Source organism: Pristis pectinata, chromosome 22 (genome assembly GCF_009764475.1).
Source record: "Pristis pectinata isolate sPriPec2 chromosome 22, sPriPec2.1.pri, whole genome shotgun sequence".
NCBI classification, from domain to species: domain Eukaryota; kingdom Metazoa; phylum Chordata; class Chondrichthyes; order Rhinopristiformes; family Pristidae; genus Pristis; species Pristis pectinata.
This window is the reverse complement of record NC_067426.1, coordinates 35,497,977-35,520,861: the sequence shown is the minus strand read 5'-3', so window position 1 is coordinate 35,520,861 and position 22,885 is coordinate 35,497,977. Positions and strand designations below refer to the sequence as shown.

Below are 22,885 nucleotides of genomic sequence, written 5' to 3'. Positions count from 1 at the left end.
CCTCCAGGTGCTCCGGTTTCCTCCCACATTGCAAAGACGTACGGGTAGGTTAATTCGGGTTTAAAATGGGCAGCGTGGACTCGTTGGGCCAGAGGGCCTGTTACCACGCTGTAAATAAAAAGTTAAAATTTAAAATTTAAAAAACCAGGTACTCCAGATGGCCATGGCAGATGGACCGCAGCGGCTTGGCTAAGTGGTTGCCTAGTCTATGGGTGGTCTCACTGATGTGGAAGAGGCCATATCGAGAGCACAGAATTCAGTACATGAGGTTGGAGGAGGTGCATGTGAATCCGTGCTAAACCTGGAAGGGCTGTTCAGATCCCTGGATGGTGGTGAGGGAGGAGGGGTAGGGACAGGTGTTATACCCCCTATGGTTACAGGGGAAAGTGCCTGGGGAGGTGATGGGTGGGGAGGCATGAGTGAACCCAGGGAGTCCTGGAGAGAGTCGTCCCTGTGGAAAGCGGAAAGGGGTAGGGAGGGGAGGATGTGGCTGGTGGTGGGAACACGTAGCTGGCGGAAGTTGCAAAGAATGATGTGCTGGATGCGTAGGCTGGTGGGATGAAAGGTTAAGACCAAGGGAATTCTATCTCTTTCTGTCTTGGTTAGGCCACACTCACTGTGTCCAATTCTGGTCGCCTCATTATAGGAAGGATGTGGAGGTGTTGGAAAGGGTGCAGAGGAGATTTACCAGGATGCTGCCTGGATTAGAGAGTATGGATTATGAGGAGAGACTAAAGGAGCTAGGGCTTTACTCATTGGAGAGAAGGAGGATGAGGGGAGACATGATAGAGGTATAGAAGATATTAAGAGGAATAGATAGAGAGGACGGCCAGCGCCTCTTTCCCAGGGCACCAATGCTCAAAACAAGAGGACATGGCTTTAAGGTAATGGGTGGGAAGTTCAAGGGTGATGTCAGAGGGAGGTTTTTCACCCAGAGAGTGGTTGGGGCATGGAATGCGCCTCCTGAGGTGGTGGTGGAGGCTGATACGTGGTGGGCCAAAGGGCCTGTATTGTGCTGTATTGTTCTATGGTTCTATGGTTTGGCACTTGATAGTATGGGAAAAGGAGGAGGTGCAAGCGAGGGCTCTGTCAACTACCGTGGGGTGGGGGGGTGCGTGGGGAGCCCTGTTTCCTGAGAAAGGAGGACATCTCTGATGTTCTGGAGTGAAAGGGCTTATTTTGAGAATAGATGTGGTGGAGACAGAAACTGGGAGAAAGGAATGGCATCTTGATAAGATGCAGGCTGGGAGGAGCTGTCTGGGCAGCTGTGGGAGTCAATGGGTTTGTAGTAAATGTTAGTGGAGCCCATCGTGTCCATGTTGGCTCTGTAGAGCAATCCAGATATCCTCATACCCCTACTCTATCCCGCGATTCTTCAGGTTTACTTCCTTCATGCTTATCTACTTTCCTCTTGAGAAAAAATTGATCATCTCGAGTTGCATCACAAGAGCAATGAGTTCCAAATCATTACTACTTGCTACGCAAAAAAATTTCTACCTTACATGCCCTCTGTATGCCTTGCCCAAAATTTTAAACTTTCATTCCTTAGTCAACGTTCCATGAACTACAAGAACATTTTTTTTTGCTATACTCTATCTAAACATATAATCTTGTAGACCTCCAACAAGTCTCCTCTTAGTCTTCTTTGCTTCAAGGGAAACAAAAATTCCAAGCTCCCCAACTTAACCTTGCATATAAATCCCTCTTCATTGATTGCCAAACATCCAAGTTTGGTTTCTTCAATAACTTTTGAAATGTTAATAAGTTTTCTAGAATCCATGTCATTTATATATGTGAAGAAGAGCAGTGGGCCAACTGTTTGTCTACCATTCTCCATACCTCAATATCAAGAGATTTTGAATGGCTTTTATTCTTCAGCCATTCATTTGCCTCCAGTAGATAAGCTGTTGTATTCCTCCCTGAGGACTGGACCTTGTGTGATAAGGCCTAGCTCATCCCTCATTAGCATATGATTCCTGTACATGCAGCTAAGATTACAGCTAAGCAGCATTATTATGAAGGCTATGGGATCACCTGGAGTATGGTAGAGAAAAACATTGGGCTCCTCAAGACGTAATTCCTGTACCTGTATCACCTTAAGGTCCTCTGTACAGGGTTTTATCATCATCTGATGCCGACTGCAGAAACCAGCCTCTGTCTAAGACGCTGCAGAAGGAAGAAGCTGAGGAAGAAAAAGAAGAGGTCAAAGGATCGTGAAAAGGGATTGAATGAAAAATGCAGCAGATGGTGGGAAAGGGAGTCTCCTCTCGACAAGTCAGGACCAATTACCATAGGCTCTGTTTCTGGGCAGGGAGATTTCAAGTGTAGAAATGAGGGCCTACGTCCACCACAGTTGTGATCAGGTTTGATTTGCTGAAGAGCTATATTAAGAACTGATTGTTCCAGTGCTATATAGAGGTTGACATGCAAATACTCCTTATGCCCTACTGTGGTAAAAGGTGCAAAAAGTTAACACAAGGCTGACCATGACTGGTGGGCAGCAACAAATGAGGAGCAGAACTGACTATCACGCTAGAGGAGAGGCCATACTGGACCTGGTACTAGGCAATGGGCCTGATCAGGTTCAGATCTCTCAGTGGGAAAGCATTTTGGAGATAGTGACCATAACTCCTTGTCCCTTACCATAGCCTTGGAGGGGGATAGGAGCAGATGATATGGGAGAGTATTTAACTGGGCGAGGGGGAATTATGATGCTATTAGGCAGGAACTTGGGAGCATAAATTGGGAACAGATGTTCTTGGGGAAGTGCACAGCGGAAATGTGGAGGTTGTTTAAGGAATACTGTCCTATTGAGGCAGGGTAAGGATGGTAGAGTGAAGGAACCGTAGTTGACACAAGATATAGAATATCTTGTCAAGAGGAAGAAAGAAGCTTACCTAAGGTTTAGAAAGCATCGATCAGACAGGGTAGCCAGGAGGGAGCTTAAGAATGGACTTAGGAGAGCTAGAAAAGGGCATGAGAAGTCCTTGGCAAGTAGGATCAAGGAAAACCCCAAGGCATTCTACACGTATGTGAAGAATAAAAGGATGACTAGAATGAGGGTAGGGCCATTCAGGAAACATGTGCCTGGAGTCGGAAGAGGTAGGAAGGTCCTTAATGAATACTTTGCTTCAGTATTCACCAGAGAGGGAGTCCTTGACGTTTGTGAGGATGGCATACGACAGACTGATATGCTAGGGCATGTCGATGTGAGGAAAGAGGATATGCTGGAACTATTGAAAGACATTTGGATAGATAAGTCATTGGGGCCGGATGGGATATATCCAATGTTATTACGGGAAGCTAGGGAAGAGATTCCTGCGCCTTTGGTGACGATCTTTGCATCCTCACTCACCACAGGAGTAGTGCCGGATGATTGGAGGAAATGTTGTTCCTTTGTTTAAGAAAGGAAGTAGAGATAACCCTGGGAATTACACACCAGTGAGTCTTCAGTGCTGGGAAATTTACTGGAGAAGATTCTTAGAGGCAGGATTTATGGACATTTAGAGAAGCATAGGCTGATTAGGGACAGTCAGCACGGCTTTATAAGGGGCAGGTTGTGCCTCACGAGCCTGACTGAATTCTTTGAGGATGTGCCAAAGCACATTGATGAAGGTAGAGCAGTGGATGTGGTGTACATATATTTTAGTAAGACATTGGATAAGGTTCCTCATGGAAGCCTCATTCAGAATGTCAGGAGGCATGGGATCCAGGGAAACTTGGATTCAGAATTGGCTCGCCCATAGAAGACAGAGGGTGGTGGTGGATGGAGCATATTCTGCCTGGAGGTCAGTGGCCAGTGGTGTTTCGCAGGGATCTGTTCTGGGACCCCTGCTCTTTGTGATTTTTATAAATGACTTGGATGAGGATGTGGAAGGGTGGGTTAGTAAGTTTGCTGATGATACAAAGGTTGGTGGTGTTGTGGATAGTATAGAAGGTTGCTGTAGATTACAACAGGATATTGATAGAATACAGAGCTAGGCTGAGAAGTGGCAGATGGAGTTCAACCTGGATAAGTCTGAAGTGATACACTTTGGGAGATCGAATTCGAAGGCAGAATACAAAGTTAATGGCAGGACTCTTAGCAGGGTGGAGGAACAGATGGATCTTGGGGTCCACGTCCATAGATCCCTCAAGTTTACCACGCAGGTCGATAGGGTTGTTAAGAAGACGTATGGAGTGTTGGCCTTCATTAGTCGGGGTATTAAGTTCAAAAGCCGCGAGGTGATGTTGCTGCTCTATAGAACTCTGGTCAGACCACACTTGGAGTATTGTGTTCAGTTCTGGTTGCCTCATTATAGAAAGGATGTGGAAGCTTTAGAGAGGGTGCAGAGGAGATTTACCAGGATGTTGCCTGGATTGGAGAGCATGTCTTATGAGGATAAGTTGAGCGAGCTAGGGCTTTTCTCTTTGGAGAGAAGGAGGATGAGAGGTGACTTGACAGAGGTGTACAAGATGATAAGAGGCATAGATCGAGTGGACAGACCTTCTCCCAGCGCGACAATGGCTAACACGAGGGGACATAATTTTAAGGTGATTGGAGGAAGATATAAGGGGGATGTCAGGGGTAAGTTTTTTACACAGAGAGTGGTGGGTGCGTGGAATGCACTGCCGGCAGAGGTGGTGGGGGCAGATACATTAGGGGCATTTAAGAGACTCTTAGATAGACACATGAATGATAGAAAAATAGGGGGCTATGTGGGAGGGAAGGATTAGATAGATATTAGAGCAGGATAAAATGTCGGTACAACATTGTGGGCCAAAAGGCCTGTACTGTGCTGTAGTGTTTTATGTTCTAGAACATTACTTGACCATCTCAGCGATGAATATGAAAAAAGGGGGATTATTTTCTGACCTTCTATAAAATTGTCTGCCTCAGAGAGCAAGTTTCTGCTCATAGGCTAGAGTGCATGAACAGAATACATGCACTGCTTCTTCTGTCGTCAGTTCACCATCAGGTTCAATTATGTAATTTGTGCTGTCTTTGTTAGTGAGCCCAACTGTGGCCCTGAGGCACACACTCAGGGACAGTGGGGGCATGGGAAAGTCTGCGTGCTCTGGCTCTGGTGACTTGATCCTGTCAGCTGCCTTCAAAGTTGATACAGGCCCTTTTGGCCAAAGCACACCAGCTTGTCCTGGGCGCAAGACTCTTTTGCAGGAATGCCACTAAGGCTATTTGATACAATCCTTGTACTGCTTTCTTGGACGTCGCTTGTTCCAGTGGCCCTGTACAAGAACTCCATAAAGGAGCTGGAGTGACATATAGGAGCTGTCCATACAGAGTACGTGGCCTGTCCAGCGCAACTGTGTCCTCAGGATCACGGCCTCACTGCTGACCAGGCCAGAGCTTCCAAGTTTGTCACCTTGTCCTGCCTTCTGATGCCCATGGGTGACAGCAGAGATCTCATGGAAACACTCAAGCTATTTGATATGTTTCTTGTTAAGCATTCAAGTCTCACAGCCATACAAAAGGCTAGAGTATGACTGCTTTGTACACATAGATCTTGGTTGACAGCTGGATATTTCTGTGGTTCATCACACAAGAGCACAGATGACTAAGGACTGACTGGCCTTGCTGATTCAAGCCACTATCTCCATGTTGAGCAAAGGGTAATAAAGAGAGAAAATAAACTGAGGGCAAACTGAAGAGGAATATAAAAATGGACAATAAGAGTCAATAAGACGATAAGAATAAGACAATAGCAGAGGAATTCTCATTACTTAAGGTGTAGTTGATATATAAAATGCACTGCCAGAGGAGGTGGTGGAATCAGATGCAATTACTACGTTTAAAAGACTTTTAGATAGACACTTAAATAAGCAAGGTGAAGAAGGATATGGTCCTAATGTATGCAAATGGGATTAGTGTGGAATGTTCAGCATGGATATGGTGGGCCAAAAGGCCCCTTTCTATGCTGCAGAACTCTATGACACCATCGTTCAAAGCAAATATTTTGCATCAGTCTTTATGGTAGAAGATATTATGACTATCCCGCTGATGTGAATAATGGCGGGGAGGAATTAAAAACCGTCACTATCATTAGAGAATTGGTAATAGGCAAATTAATGAGGATAAAGGCTGATAAGTCCCCTTTCCCAAATGGCTTGAAACCTAAGATCCTAAAAGAAGAAGCCACCATAACAGTGGATGTGTTTATTATAATCTTTAAAAAGTCTTTAAATTCTGGAGAAGAGCCAGAGGATTGGGAAAACATAACACCCCTATTCAAAAAAGGAGTGAGGCAAAAAGTAAGAAACTATCAGCAGAATGTGTATTCTCGGGAAAATACTAGCATAAATTAGTAAGGAGATGATAGAGATGCATTAGTAAAATCATAATCTAGTTAAGCAGAGTCGGCATGGCTTCCTGAGGAGAAGTTGTATTTGACAAATTTATTCGAGGTTTGTGAGGAAGTCCTGACCTGAATGGATAGAGAGGAACAAGTAGTTGTTTTTTTTAATTTTATTTTACAGTGTGGTAACAGGCCCTTCTGGCCCAATGAGTCCACACCGCCCATTTTAAACCCAAATTAACCTACCCGGACATCTTTGGAATGTGGGAGGAAACCGGAGCACCCGGAGGAAACCCAAGCAGACACAGGAGAACGTACAAACTCCTTACAGACAGCGATGGGAATCGAACCCCGATTGCTGGCGCTGTAATAGCGTCACGCTAACCGCTACGCTACCATGCTGCCCCATTATTTAGATTTCTAGCAAGTTTGGTACCTCGCAAAAGATTAAGACAGAAAATCAGAGCACATGGTGTTGGAGGTAACATATTGACATAGATAGAGGACTGGCTAACAGGCAGGAAGCAATGGGTCAGGATAAAGAGGTCAGCAATAAAGACAAAAAAAATTGACAAAAATGAGTGTGCTATTTGTTTAACTGGCCAGCACACATGTGGGTTATTAATACAGATTATTCCTGAGTTAAGGGACACATGGTCAAGGGCTGGAAGATAAGTTGCACAGCAGGGAGATTCCTGGTTTCTTCAGTGGATCCAGCTGCTGTGACCTGAGTTGACTCTCTCCTCCAGTGTATCCCTATACATTGCTTCTTGCCTGTTAGCTAGTCCTCTGTCTATGTCGATATGTTACCTTATGCCTGCTGGGCAGGCACCTGCTTCTTATGATTTTAGCCTGGAACATGGTCAGGTAGTGGAATGTTTTGTGGCACATACGTGGCATATGTTACTTCCAGAAAATAGTTGTGTGATACCCTTCTTTCAGTTCCTGTTGATTGTAGCCCTGAGTGATCTCTTAGCCTCTTCTTGAAAGTTACAGTTGTTTCTTTCCATTTCATCCCCAAGGATGTTCAGGTTATAGTCAATGAATTGGGGCAGTGCTGCTTAATATAGTCCAGGACCTCTCTGCCATTTTTCTGGTACCAGCTGCAGCACAATACACTCCAACAATATTGGGGCTCAGTGCAAAGTGATTCCATGATTGATGAAGGACAATACACCATCTGCCTTCTTAACCACAGAGTCAACCTGTGCAGCTGCTTTGAGCGTTCCATGGACTCGGACCCCAAGATCCCTCTGATCCTCCACACTGCCAAGAGTCCTACCATTAATACTATATTCTGCCATCATATTTGACATACCAAAATGAACCACTTCACACTTATCTGGGTTGAACTGCATCTGCCACTTCTCAGCCCAACTTTGCATCTTATCTATGTCCCACTGTAACCTCTTACAGGCTTCTATACGATCCACAACACATCCAACCTTTGTGTCATCCGCAAACTTATTAACCCATCCCTCCACTTCCTCATCCAGGTTGTTTATAGAAATCACAAAGCGTAAGGGTTCCAGAACAGATCCCTGAGGTACATGACTAGTCACCGACCTCCATGCAGAATACGACCCTTCAACAACCACTCTTTGCCTTCTGTGGGCCAGACAGTTCTGGATCCACATTGCAATATCCCCTTGGATCCCACGCCTCCTTACTATCTCAATAAGCCTTGCATGGGGCACCTTATCAAATGCCTTGCTGAAATCCATATACACTATATCTACTGCTCTCCCTTCATCGATATGTTTAGTCACATCCTCAAAAAATTCAATCAGGCTCGTAAGGCAGGACCTACCCTTGACAAAGCCATGCTGACTATTCCTAATCATATTATACCTCTTCAAATGTTCATAAATCCTGCCCCTCAGGATCTTCTCCATCAGCTTACCAACCACTGAGTTAAGACTCACTGGTCTATAATTCCCTGGGCTATCTCTACTCCCTTTCTTGAATAAGGGAACAACATCCGCAACCCTCCAATCTTCTGGAACCTCTCCCGTCTCCATCGATGATGCAAGGATCATCGTCAGAGGCTCCGCAATCTCCTCCCTCGCCTCTCACAGCAGCCTGGGGTACATCTCATCCGGTCCTGGCGACTTATCCAACTTGATGCTTTCCAAGAGTTTCAGCACCTCCTCTTTCCTAATATCTACATGTTCAAGCTTTTCAGCCTGCTGCAAGTCCTCACGACAATCCCCCAGATCTTTTTCCGTAGTGAATACTGATGTAAAGTATTCATTAAGTACCTCCGCTATTTCTTCCGGATCCATACACACTTTCCCACTGCTGCACTTGTTAGGTCCTATTCTTTCGCATCTTATCCTTTTGCTCTTCACATACTTGTGGAATGCCTTGGGGTTCTCCTTAATCCTGCCCACCAAGGCCTTCTCATGTCCCCTTCTGGCTTTCCTAATTTCCTTCTTAAGTTCCTTCCTGTTAGCCTTATACTCTTCCAGATCTCTAACATTACCTAGCTCTCTGTAACTTTTGTAAGCTTTTCTTTTCCTTTTGACTAGATTTATTATAGCCTTTGTACACCACGGTTCCTGTATCCTCTTGTGACTCCCCTGTCTCATTGGAACATGCCTATGCAGAACTCCACACAAATATCCCCTGAATATTTGCCACATTTCTTCCGTACTTTTCCCTGAGCACATTTGTTCCCAATTTAATCTTCCAATTTCCTGCCTGAGAGCCTCATCATTCCCTTTACTCCAAGTAAACGTCTTTCTAATCTGTCTGTTCCTATCTCTCTCCAGTGCTAACGTAAAGGAGATTGAGTTATGATCACTATCTCCAAAATGCTCACCCACTGAGAGATCTGACACCTCACCAAGTTCATTTCCCAATACCAAATCAAGCACAGCCTTTCCTCTTGTAGGCTTATCTACATATTGTGTCAAGAATCCTTCCTGAACACACTTAACGAACTCCACCCCATCTAAGCCCCTCACTGTCTGGAGATGCCAATCGACGTTTGGGAAATTAAAATCTCCCATCACAACAACTCTGTTATTATCACAGCTTTCTAGGATCTGCTTCCCTATCTGCTCCTCGATATTCCTGTTACTATTGGGCAGCCTATGAAAAACACCCTGTAAAGTTATTGACCCTTTCCTGTTCCTAACCTCCACCCACAGAGACTCCGTAGACAGTCCTTCCATGACGTCCACCTTTTCTGCAGCTGTGACACTATCCTTTTTGAAACATCTAAAACATCTAATATTTCATCTTTCCACCCTGGGGGAAAAATCTCCCTGACCATCTACCCAACCTATGCCACTCATAATTGTATATAATTCTATCATGTCACTCAGCCTCCGGTATTCCAGCAAAGACAATCCCAGTTTGTCCAACTACTCTTTATAGCTAATACACTCTAATCCAGGCAACATCCTGGTAAAACTCTTCTGCACCCTCTCCACAGCTGTCCACATCCTTCCTATAGGGTGGCAACCAGACTGCGCATAACACTCAAAATGTGACCTAACTAAAGTTTTATACAGCCGAAACTTGACTTCCCAACTTTTGTACTCAGTGCCCTGACTGATGAAGGAAAGTATGCAGTTTGCTTTCTTTACCACGCTGTCCACTTGTGTTGCTACTTTCAGGGAGTAGCAATGGACTTTCAGCCCGAGATCCATCTGTACATAATCATTAAGCCACACATATCCCAAGTCCAGTCTCAGAGAAAAGAGTACTGGGGTGTACATTTTTCAGTCCAGGCATCAGGAGCAAGAGAAATTTCCATTGAGGCCCAATGACCAAAACAGCAGTTAGCATCCTGCTTCTCCACCGTTACACTAAATAGCATTACCTTGAATTTTAAGGCATGCATCCCCACATTCCTCCAATTTTAGCATCTTGTGCAGTCCTGATTTTAATCCTTGATTGATACTTTTGGCCGCCTAGGCCCTAAACTCTGGAAATAACCTTCCTAAAACTCTCTCCCTCTCTCCTTTCCTTTGGATCCCAACACTTCCAGCAAAGCATTGAACAATTGCGATAACTGTTTGCTTGGTTTGATGTCAAATTTGCCGAAATGTTGCTTCTGTTAAGTTTCTTGAGGCATTAATGATGGAAGTGTAATATAAATGCAAGTACTTGTTATGGTGCATATTAACACTTGAAAGTTCTTATTGGCAAAATGAGTAGCTATATGCTTATGACTGTTCCCTTGGATTGTTTTAATGTATATGTTTATAGCTTAAATCCCTATGTTAATGCACATAGGGCTTTAAACTTTCTTTACCAGGTTGGTAGTATGGGGGTGGGTTCAACAGATTGGAAAGGTACGGATAAAGTAAAAAGGAAGGAGAGTGCAGGAGAAATTACTGAAGTCTCCAGAATAAGGAATAAGAGAAAGGGATAAGAATTTAACTTCAGGCAACAAGGAGACAAATTTGAGAAGAAAGGTGGTGAATACAGGACTGAAGATGTTATATTTGAATGCATTAGTATATGAAATAAGGTAGATGAGCTTGTCGCACAGTTAGAAATTGGCAGGTACGATATTGTGGGCATCACAGAGTCATGGCTGAAAGAAGATCACAGCTGGGAGCTAAATATCCGAGGATACACATCATATTGAAAAGACAGGCAGGTGCGCAGAGGGGACGGGATGGCCCTGTTGGTAAAAAATGAAATCAAATTTTTAGCAAGAAGTGACAAGGGATCAGAAGATGTAGAATCCTTGTGGGTAGAGTTAGGAAACTGCAAGGGTAAAAAGATCCTGATGGGAGCTATATCCAGGCCTCCGAGTAGTAGCCAGGATATGGGGTACAAATTACAACAGGAGATAGAAAAGGCATGTAAGAAGGCAATGTTACGGTGGTCATGTGGGATTTCAATAAACTGGGACAACCTGGTTGGCACTGGAACCCAAGAGAAGGAATTTGTACAATGCCTACGAGATGGCTCTTTAGAGCAGCTTATGGCTGAGCCCACCAGGGAAAAGGCAATTCTGGATTTGGTGTTGTACAATGAACCAGATTTGATTAGGGAGCTTAAGGTAAGTGAACCCTTAGGAGGCAATGATCATAATATGATTGAATTCAACCTGCAGTTTGGGAGGGAAAAGCTAAAATCGGATGTATCGGTATTACAGTTGAGTAAAGGTAACTACAGAGACGTGAGAGAGGAGCTGGCCTAAGTTGATTGGAAGGGGACCCTAGCAGGGATGATGGTAGAGCAGCAATGGTAGGAGTTTCTGGGAGTAATTCGGAAGATGCAGGATTAGTTCATCCCAAAGAAGAAGAAGCATTCTAAAGGAGGATGAGGCAACCGTGGCTGACAAGGGAAGTCAAAGACAACATAAAAGCAAAAGAGAGGGCATACAATATTGCAAAAATTAGCAGGAAGCTAGAGGATTGGGAAGCTTTTAAAAACCAACAGAAGGCAACTAAAAAAGCAGTAAAGGGAGAAAAGATGAAATATGAAGGTAAAGCTAATATACAAGAGGATACCAAAGGTTTTCTCAGATATATGAAGAGTAAAAGAGAGGCAAGTGTGGACATCGGACCACTGGAAAATGACGCTGGAGAGGTAGTACTGGGGAACAATGAAGTGGTGGACAAACTGAATAAGTATTTTGTGTCAGTCTTCACTGTGGAAAACATCAGCAACATGCCGGAAATTCGAAAGAGTCAGTGGGCAGAAGTGAGTGTAATCGCTACTACTAAGGAGAAGGTGCTTGGGAAACTGAAAGATCTGAAGGTGGATAAGTCACCTGGACCAGATGGACTACACCTCAGAGTTCTAAAAGAGGAAGAGATTGTGGAGGCACTAGTGGTGATCTTTCAAAAATCACTAGATTCAAGAATGGTTCCAGAGGACTGGAAGATCGCAAATGTCACTCCCCTCTCTAAGAAGGGAGGGAGGAAAAAGACGGGACATTATAGGTTGGTTAGCCTGACTTCAGTGGTTGGTTAGATGTTAGAGTCCATTATTAAGGATGAGTTTTCAGGTACTTGGAAGCTCATGATAAAATAGGCTGAAGTCAGCATGGTTTCCTTAAGGGGAGATCTTGCTTGACAAATCTGTTGGAATTCTTTGAAGATGTAATTGGCAGGATAGACAAGGAAGAGTCAGTGGATGTTGTTTACTTGGATTTTCAGGCCTTTGACAAGGTGCTGCACATGAGGCTGAAAAACAAGATAGGAGCAGATGATATTACAGGACAGGTAGTAGCACGGATAGAAGATTGGCTGACTGGCAGAAGACAAAGCGTAGGAATAAAGGGGACCTTTTCTGTTTGGCTGCCAGTGACATGTGGTGTTCCTCAGGGATCGATGTTGGGTCCACTACCTTTCATATCATATGTCAGTGATCTGGACGACGGAATTGATGGCTTAGTGGCCAAGCTTATGGATGATAGAAAGATAGGTGGACGGGCAGATTGTGTGAAGGAAGCAGGGAGTCCGCAGAAGGACTTGGACAGGTTGGGAGAATGGGCAAAGAAGTGGCAGATGGAATACAGTGGAGGGAAGTGTATGGTCATACACTTTGGTAGAAGGAATAAAGGCGTCGACTATTTTCTAAATGGGGAGCAAATTCAGAAATCGGAGGTGCAAAGGGACTTGGGAGTTCTAGTGCAGGATTTCCTAAAAGTTAACTTGCAGGTTGAGTTGGTGATAAGGAAGGCAAATGCAATGTTAGCATTCATTTCAAGAGGACTAGAATATAAAAGTAAGGGGCACAGCTTCAGAATAGAAGGACACCCCTTTAGAACAGAGATGATTTGTTCCATTATTTAAGAAAGGCTCTAAGAATAAGACGGGAAATTATGGGCCGGTGAGCCTCACATCAGTCATAGGTAAAATATTGGAAGGTATTCTGAGGGACAGGTGTTATGGACTCAGTGAAAGTCCCTTTAAGATAGAGAGTGTGTGTGTATGTGTGTGTGGGGCGTGCTTACGTCAATAGAAGATAAAGGACGTAATGACGTTGAAGAAGTCAGAAGAAGAAGAAGGAGAGAGAGAGAAGGGAGAGAGACACCAGCCTGCTTGTTTTCTCTATCGATGGATGAGAAACAATAACTGTGTTTGCCACTGAAATCCATGTATGGAAGTTGGAAGTAATCCGGTGGAGTTCACTTTGTTGCTGACCTGTAGAAGGAAACAGGTATTTGTATGTGGACGACCACGGTTCGGATGCTTTTCGGGGTGAGGAAGTCACTACCGAGTAAACACTGAAGTGTCGTTTGGGTTCCATCGTGGAACATTTGGATTTCGTATGTACTCTCTCTCTATGTTTTTCTACATCTACATCTTATCTTCAGACAACGGTAGTTGTTGAAGAAGCCCTTGCCCATGTTTCACCTTATGGCTTGCGGAACTGAACTTTAAGAACCATTCAGGAACTGGGAGTTTTGGACTTTGTCACACACACACACACGAAGAGTTTAGTTTTGGGGTTAACGTTCGAGGTTTAACATTCTTGAATTCTAACATACTAACATTTTTACTTTTATTTTACGTATTATCAATAGTAGTGATTAATAAAATAGTTTTTAACACTGAAACATGCTCAGTGTGTTTCTTTTGTTGCTGGTTCATGACAAAATTGGGGGCTCGTCCGGGATAGTTCCCAAGGTTAACGAGTGTCGTCTGGGATTGTACCCCAGATTGACGAAATTTGTTCGAGATTCAATCCAAAGATTTTTGAGGGAGGTCTGATAAATTCTTTTTAATTGGCTTGTGTGTGTGGAAACCAGCAGCAATGGATATTAAGGCATTTTTGGAGTCACCAACCCAAAAGGGATTGGAGGTGGCGAAAAAGGATGATTTGATAAAGATTGCTACAAGGCTAAACCTTACAGAAGTAAAGCAGTCTATGAGAAAGGCAGATATTCAGAGACTGATAGCTGGCCATTATGTGGAAAAGAAGGTGTTTGAGAAGGAAGTGTTAAAACAGTTTCCTGGCAGTGAAATAGCAATTTCTGAGGCACAGGTGCAGCTGGCAAAGATAGAGGCTGAACGAGAACAAAATAAATTAGAAGCTGAACGAGAGCAAAAGAGATTAGAGGCCGAACGAGAGCAAACCCAGTTAAAGATAGAAGCTGAACGAGAGCAAACCCAGTTAAAGATAGAAGCTGAACGAGAGGAAAAGAGATTAGAGGCCGAACAAAAGAAATTAGAGACTGAACAAAAGCTAACTCAGATGAAGATAGAGGCTGATCTAGCAATGAAGCAGATGGAATTGAAGAGGATGGAGCTGGATAACGAGGAGAAAAAGAGGCAGCATGAGTTACAAATGAAGCGTAGGAGTTCGGAATCTGATTCTGATGATGGTTTTTCAGCCAGCAGGGAGGTTCGATTAGTCCCTCCGTTTGAAGAAGATCAGGTTGATCAGTATTTCCAACATTTTGAAAAGGTTGCTGTGAGTTCAAACTGGCCAAGGAAAGGATGGGCTCTTATGGTACAGAGTGTGATTAAAGGTAAAGCTCAAAAAGCTTATTCTGCTTTGTCTGTTGAGGATGCAGCTGATTATACCAAGGTAAAACAAGCTATTTTGAAGGCCTATGAATTGGTCCCTGAGGCTTATAGACAAAAATTCAGAGACTTGAGGAAATCTGCAGATCAGACTTATATGGAATTTGCCAATGGAAAGAGAATATGTTTTGAACGATGGTGCCTGGCTAAAAATGTAGATGGGGATTATGATAAATTGACAGAATTGATACTGGTGGAAGACTTTAAAAGATGTGTTCCAGCTGAATTAACAACATATTTAAATGAAAAGGCAGTGGAAACTTTACAAGAAACTGCTAGGTTGGCAGATGATTATGCTTTAACCCATAAATCCAAATGGGGACAACCTAAAACCTTTCAAAAGAGTTACAAAGACAATCCAGGTAAACCAGAGATTAAATTGGGAGGTAATCAAAAAGGAAAAGATGAAAAGAAGCCAGGGCTGGAGAAACCTGTTGAGCGTACTTGTTATTACTGTAGGAAACCTGGCCACGTGATATCTAATTGTGCCTTTTTGAAGAAAAAGAAGGAAGCTGGGCCCAATGCTTGCTTTCAGGCAATTAAAAATCAAAAAGGTTTAGGAGATGCTGTTAAAGATCAGTCCTTGCAAGAGGGAAAAGCGGAAAAGTTGGAGGAGGTGAGAAAGGAATTCCGTTCGTATGTATCAGAGGGTTTTGTTTCACTGAATGATGAGTCACCCCAGGTGCCAGTGAAAATTCTTAGAGATACTGGGGCTAGTCAATCTCTCTTGCTGGACAGTGTTTTAAATTTTGGTGAAGAAAGTGACACTGGTGAAGTAAATCTAGTACGAGGCGTTACAGGTGAGACCATGTCTGTCCCTTTTCACAGGGTGATTTTAAAGTCAAAGTTCGTAGAAGGACCAGTCGAGATAGGGATAAGACCTAGTTTGCCAGTGGAAGGAGTTTCTTTGTTATTGGGAAATGACCTTGCAAATGGAGAAAGTGATCCTGTGGTACGGTTAACAACCAAACCAAGGATTGATGAGTCTGAGGATGATTCAGATGTTTACCCATCATGTGCGGTGACTCGAGCTAGAGCTAAAGAATTAGCCAAGACAGACAGTCCGGTGCAGTCTGATGTAGTTCCTTGTGACAGTCCTAAACAGGAAGAAAATTTTGATGCCTTATCTGAGACTTTTCTGTCTTCACTGGAGGATCAACATCCTTACAGTGAGCCTGAATTTAAAGATTTGTCTTTGTCGAGGAAGGATTTTATGGTGGAACAGACAAAGGACCCTGAGTTGACAGAATTGAAAGAAAAAGCACTCTCATGTGAGGAGATTGAAAAGGTGCCAACTGGATACTATGTCAAAAATGGAGTGTTAATGAGGAAATGGAGACCTCCTCATGTTCCTGTTACTGAGGAATGGGAAGTTATTCATCAGGTTGTTGTTCCAAAAGTTTATAGGGATGAGATTTTAAACCTGGCCCATAGTATGCCTTTGGGTGGTCATTTTGGTGTGAATAAAACTGTAGGGAAGATCTTGAAACAATTCTATTGGCCTGGTTTGAGAAAAGATGTGGTGATGTTTTGTCGAACCTGCCACACATGTCAGATGGTAGGTAAACCAAATCAAAAACCCCCTGTGGCTCCTTTGAAACCAATTCCTGCTTTTGGTGAACCCTTTTCGAAGGTGATTGTGGACTGTGTTGGCCCCTTACCAAAGTCTAAGACTGGAAATCAGTATTTGTTAACCATCATGTGTGCCACTTCTAGATTTCCAGAGGCAATACCCCTTAGAAATATTAAGGCCAAGACGGTGTCAAAGGCTCTTGTAAAATTTTTTACCTTGTTTGGTTTGCCAAAAGAAATCCAATCTGATCAAGGTAGTAATTTTATGTCAAAAATTTTTCAACAAATAGTCTATGAGCTGGGAGCAAAGCAGATTGTATCATCTGCATATCACCCAGAATCTCAAGGAGCTCTGGAGAGATTTCATTCTACTCTCAAAAATATGCTGAAGACTTATTGCTTTGAAAACACCAAGGATTGGGACGAAGGTATCCATTTACTTTTGTTTGCCGTTAGAGAATCGATCCAGGAGTCAATCGGATTTAGTCCGTTTGAGCTTGTGTTTGGACATAGGGTGAGAGGACCTTTGGAGTTGTTGAGAGAGCAATGGGTTAATGAGGAAGTTCACTTGAGTCTGTTGGACTATGTCCAAAAATTTAAAACTCGGTTGGAGAGAGTCTGCCAGCTAGCGAGAGAGAATTTGAAAACAAGCCAGATAAGAATGAAGACATATTTTGATAGACGTGCTCGGCCTAGGACATTCGCAGTGGGGCAAAAGGTGTTGGTATTTTTCCCTAGCCAAAATAATCCCTTGCAAGCTCGCTTTTCTGGACCCTATGTTATTGAATCTCGAGTGACTGATCTAACATATATAATCAAAACACCAGATAGACGCAAGAAAACACAACTCTGTCATGTAAACATGCTAAAACCTTATTATGAGAGGGATTCAGTTGTGGCCTTGGTGGATGGTGAAAAGGTTGTTTCTAGAATGCCTGATGTTGATGTTGAGGAAGGCCAATTTAGACCAAATATTGTTCCATCGAAACTGAAAAACCAAAATATCATGGAGAACCTTGAAACGAAGTTGGACCATTTACAAGTTTCACAAAAACAACAGATGAGAGAATTAATTTTAAAATTTAAAAATCTGTTCCCAGATGTTCCAAACAGAACATCGATAATTACCCATGATGTTGATGTTGGGGATGCAAAACCAATCAAACAACACCCATATCGAATGAATGTGGAAAAAAGTAAACTTGTTGATCAGGAAATAAAATACATGTTGGAAAATGATATTATTAGACATTCTACTTCAAATTGGAGTTCGCCCTGTGTTATTGTACCTAAACCTGATGGAACTGTTAGATTTTGCACAGATTACAGGAAAGTGAATGCTGTAACAAAGTCAGATGCTTACCCTATTCCTAGGGTGGATGATTGCATAGACAGAGTGGGAAAGGCAAAATTTCTTACAAAGATTGACCTATTAAAAGGGTACTGGTGTGTTCCATTAACAGATAGAGGAAGGGAAATTTCAGCCTTTGTAACCCCTTCTGGATTGTATGAATACAATGTTTTGCCATTTGGAATGAAAAATGCTCCGGCAACATTTCAAAGAATGATTAATTCAGTGATTCATGGGTTAAAACATACAGATGCCTACATTGACGACTTAGTGACTGGGAATGATACTTGGGAAGATCACATCTCTGCGTTAGAAAGGTTGTTTGAAAGACTTTCCAAGGCTAACCTTACAGTTAACTTGGCTAAAAGTGAATTTGGCCATGCCACTGTGACGTATCTTGGTTATGTTGTAGGTCAAGGCAAGCAAGCTCCTGTTCAGGCAAAAGTTCAAGCAATATCTGAGTTCCCTATTCCCACAGGTACGAGGACTGTTAGAAGATTTTTGGGAATGGTTGGATATTATCGAAAATTTTGTAAAAGTTTTGCTGATATTGCTCTTCCCCTAACTAATCTTCTGAAGAAGGGAGTAAAGTTTGTTTGGACAGATTCTTGTCAAGAAGCATTTGAGAAGCTGAAAGCCATTTTATGCTACCATCCTGTGCTCAGAACACCTGACTTTGAAAAGCCATTTTCATTAGCAGTAGATGTCAGTGATGAAGCTGCAGGAGCTGTGTTGTTGCAGAAGGGTGACCTTGATGATATTGACCATCCTGTAGCTTACTTTTCAAAGAAATTTAATGAGCATCAAAAGAATTATTCCACCATAGAGAAAGAATTACTGTCGCTTGTTTTAGCCTTGCAACATTTCAGTGTATATGTTTGCACCGCTCAGAAACCATTGACTGTATATACAGATCATAACCCATTGGTGTTTCTGAGCCGAGTCAAAAACAAGAACAGAAGGCTGTTAAACTGGAGTTTAATTTTGCAAGAGTTTGATCTCATGATAACTCACATTAAAGGCAAAGATAATGTGATTGCTGATTGTCTTTCCCGATGTTAAATGGGAAACATGTATCTATACTAATCTGATAGTCTGTAGTTGTGTAACATGATAATTATTAACATTACTAACTGTATGCGCGGTTAAAATTTTCTTGGGAAAATTTTTTTTTTGGTGGGAGGTGTTATGGACTCAGTGAAAGTCCCTTTAAGATAGAGAGTGTGTGTGTATGTGTGTGTGGGGCGTGCTTACGTCAATAGAAGATAAAGGACGTAATGACGTTGAAGAAGTCAGAAGAAGAAGAAGGAGAGAGAGAGAAGGGAGAGAGACACCAGCCTGCTTGTTTTCTCTATCGATGGATGAGAAACAATAACTGTGTTTGCCACTGAAATCCATGTATGGAAGTTGGAAGTAATCCGGTGGAGTTCACTTTGTTGCTGACCTGTAGAAGGAAACAGGTATTTGTATGTGGACGACCACGGTTCGGATGCTTTTCGGGGTGAGGAAGTCACTACCGAGTAAACACTGAAGTGTCGTTTGGGTTCCATCGTGGAACATTTGGATTTCGTATGTACTCTCTCTCTATGTTTTTCTACATCTACATCTTATCTTCAGACAACGGTAGTTGTTGAAGAAGCCCTTGCCCATGTTTCACCTTATGGCTTGCGGAACTGAACTTTAAGAACCATTCAGGAACTGGGAGTTTTGGACTTTGTCACACACACACACACGAAGAGTTTAGTTTTGGGGTTAACGTTCGAGGTTTAACATTCTTGAATTCTAACATACTAACATTTTTACTTTTATTTTACGTATTATCAATAGTAGTGATTAATAAAATAGTTTTTAACACTGAAACATGCTCAGTGTGTTTCTTTTGTTGCTGGTTCATGACACAGGATATACAAGTATTTGGTTAGACAGGGTCGGATTAGGGATAGTGAACACGGCTTTGTGCGTGGCAGGTCATGTCTAACCAGTCTTATAGAGTTTTTTGAGGAGGTTACCAGGAAGGTTGATCAGGGAAAGGTAGTGGATGTTGTTTACATGGACTTTAGCAAGGTCTTTGACGAGGTCCCGCATGGGAAGCTGGTCCAGAAGGTTAAGTCGCTTGGAATTCAGGATGAAGTAGTCAATTGGATTCAATGTTGGCTTAGTGAGAGAAGCCAGAGAGTGGTAGTAGATGGTTGGCCCTCTGATTGGAGGCCTGTGACTAGTGGTGCGCTGCAGCGATCAGTGCTGGGCCTGTTGTTGTTTATCATCTACATTAATGATGTAGATAATAATGTGGTAAACTGAATCAGCAAATTTGCAGATGACACCAAGATTGGGGACAGCGAGGAAGGCTATCAAAGCTTGCAAAGTGATCTGCGCCAGCTGGGAAAATGGGCTAAAAAATAGCAGATGGAATTTAATGCAGACAAATGTGAGGTGATGCACTTTGGGAGGACAAACCAGGGTAGGACTTACACAGTGTGTGGTAGGGCACTGAGGTGTGCGGTAGAACAAAGGGACCTGGGAATACAGATCCATAATTTCTTGAAAGTGGCATCACAGGTAGATAGGGTCGTAAAGAGACCTTTTAGCACATTGGCCTTCATAAATCAGGGCACTGAGTACAGGAGTTAGAATGTTATGTTGAAGTTGTATAAGATGTTGGTGAGGCCAGACTTAGAGTATTGTGTTGAGTTCTGGTCACCTACCTACAGGAAAGATATCAGTAAGCTTGAATGAGTGCAGAGAAAATTTACAGGGATGTTGCTGGGACTTGAGTTATAGGGAAGGGTTGAATAAGTTTGGGCTTTATTCCCCGGAGCACAGGAGAATGAGGGGAGATCTTATAGAGGTATACAAAATTATGAAGGGTATAGTTCGGGTGAATGCATGCAGGCTTTTTCCCCTCAGGTTATAGGTTCAGGGTGAAAGGTGAAATATTTAAGGGGAATCACAGGGGGAACTACTTCACTCAGAGGGTGGTGCATGTGTGGAATGAGCTGCCAGCGGAAGTGGTGGATGCGGGTTCAATTGTAACATTAAAGAGAAGTTTGGATTGGTGCATGGATGAGGGAGGTGCGGAGAGCTTTACTCCGGGTGCAGGTAGATGGGACTAGGCAGAAAACCAGGCTGGCATGGAGTAGATGGTCTGCAGGGCCTATTTCTGTGCTGTAGTGCTCTCTGACTATGAGGAGGAATTTCTTTAGTGAGAGGGTAGTGAATCTGTGGAATTCATTGCCACAGACGGCTGTGGAGGCCAAGTCATTGGGTATATTTAAAGTGGAGGTTGATAGGTTCTTGATTAGTAAGGGTGCCAAAGGTTATGGGGAGAAGGCAGAAGAATGGGGTTGAGAGAGAAAAATAAATGAGCCATGATCGTATGGTAGAGCAGGCTTGATGGGCCGAATGGCCTAATTCTGTTCCTATGTCTTGTGGTCTTATGGTCTTTATTAACAGATGAGCATCAAACTAAAGTGGCACTGAATGGTGAATAAAGGTGCTTGTCAGCTGTAATACATCAGCTGAATTTTTAACCAGTTTGAAGGCACACTTTGATTTTTTTCACCTCTTACAAAAACGTAAAGTAAATATAACCAGTTTTATTCTACAACGGCTATCATTCTGCAAATAATTTAAAAAATGGTCAGGATTGAGCAAAGATCAGAATTTCATTGCCTTTCATTTTGAAATTTCAATTGTAAGGCAGCTTAAAATAAATGGATATTTCTGACAGTGAAAACTGATAATGTAGTTCCATTTCAAATTGCGTTTCAAAAATGTTAGTTATCTAACTCATTTGCCTTTCCTGTAGCTCCCCATGAGATGTGTAGAGATGACTACATCATGACAATGACCTGGAAAAGGACTGCAGCTGGGGAACTTGTTTACAACAAATGCCCTCCCAATGCAACAGGTAATATGCATATTAATTTTCTACAAGGAAATTGTTCAGAAAATTCTTAAACCAATTGGATCATTTTAGCTCAGAAGATACGAACATTTTGGTAAAGTGAGGGAGAGGCTAGCAGATTCAAGTTAACTATCATTAAAAGTGCTGTAAAATAAAAATTAAAATTTGATAGTTGATGAATTGAAGTGAAAGTTATCATCAGAAGTTTTGTTTTTACTGTACCTTAAGTTTGAACATACTCCTGAATTATTTCCTCTTCTGCCTTAGAAACCTGCTTTGTGATACACTGCATCAGACAGGGATTGGGCCTTTGACTCTCAGAAAGCAGTTTATTGCAAAGAAAACAGGGTAAATTTACTCTGGAAACTGTTTAAAATGCAGAGGAAAATGTGCAGCAACTTTTCACCCTTTTAGTTTCCCTTGAAAGTGGAGGATAGTTTAATTCCAATTGTAAGCATAGCTGCCACCTGCAACAGTGTTGTCACCAAGCTTGACTGGCTGAGAAACTACACAATTCTCTCCATAATGCCTGGCCACAGTGTTCTTTTTAAATCAAGAAATAAAACCAGAAAATGCTGGAAACACTCAGCGGGTCAGACACCAACAATGGAAAGAGAAAGAGTTAATATTCTAAGTCAATCTTGATGGAAGGTCTTTGACCCTGGAAAGCTTATCTTTCCACAGATGTTGCCTGACCTGCTGAGTGTTTCCAGTATTTTCTGTTTTTATTTCAGATTTCCAGAATCTGCAATTTTTTGATTTTATCTCTAAATCCAGCCTTTGTGATAACTCTTTTGCTGGAATACTTATTTTTGTTGCCAATTGGTTAAAGCCTTGCAGGACAATTGGTGTTCTTTGCAGCAACAACAATGCAGTTATGCAACTTGCATTTGTAAAGCACCATTGAATTATAAAAACTTTAAACTGCTTCACAGGGACAAAAGTACAGACAGCTAAAGCTTGGTCAAATGGGTTGGCTTTAAGGTGGGTCTTAAAAGGCTGAGACAGAAGAGGAACAAGCTCCTAATGTTTCCAGTAAAGAAGAGGAGAAAGATGAGGATAAGGCCTCTCGTAGAAAACAGCCACTCACATTGTCCCCACTAATGTAAGAGATATTCCAATAGCTTTAATATTCAGTTTATCTCTCACAGGCTCCATTTACAGTATAGTGGACACAGTCAATGAGTTACAGCAAGTTATCTTGAGGCTAGGACTAACAATGAGTTTAAATCCCAAAATGACTGCTGTGGAATTT

At 42.5% G+C, this 22,885-nt stretch overlaps 2 protein-coding genes across 5 annotated transcripts in view; both read left to right on the top strand.

The window, feature by feature from the left end:
• LOC127581629 (uncharacterized) overlaps positions 1-19,613 on the top strand; it is a 28,291-nt gene extending 8,678 nt beyond the window's left edge. The window contains exon 2 of the mRNA XM_052036164.1: positions 13,735-19,613. Coding sequence (XP_051892124.1) covers positions 14,028-18,785 — 4,758 coding nt within the window. The 5' untranslated portion in view covers positions 13,735-14,027 and the 3' untranslated portion in view covers positions 18,786-19,613. The remainder of the gene's footprint in view (positions 1-13,734) is intronic.
• The window catches only part of adgrb2 (adhesion G protein-coupled receptor B2), an 898,475-nt gene that overhangs the window by 426,749 nt on the left and 448,841 nt on the right, over positions 1-22,885 (top strand). For all 4 annotated transcript variants that reach the window (XM_052036166.1, XM_052036168.1, XM_052036167.1 and 1 more), the window contains one exon: positions 21,532-21,633. In XM_052036166.1, the coding sequence (XP_051892126.1) occupies positions 21,532-21,633 (102 nt within the window). The remainder of the gene's footprint in view (positions 1-21,531; positions 21,634-22,885) is intronic.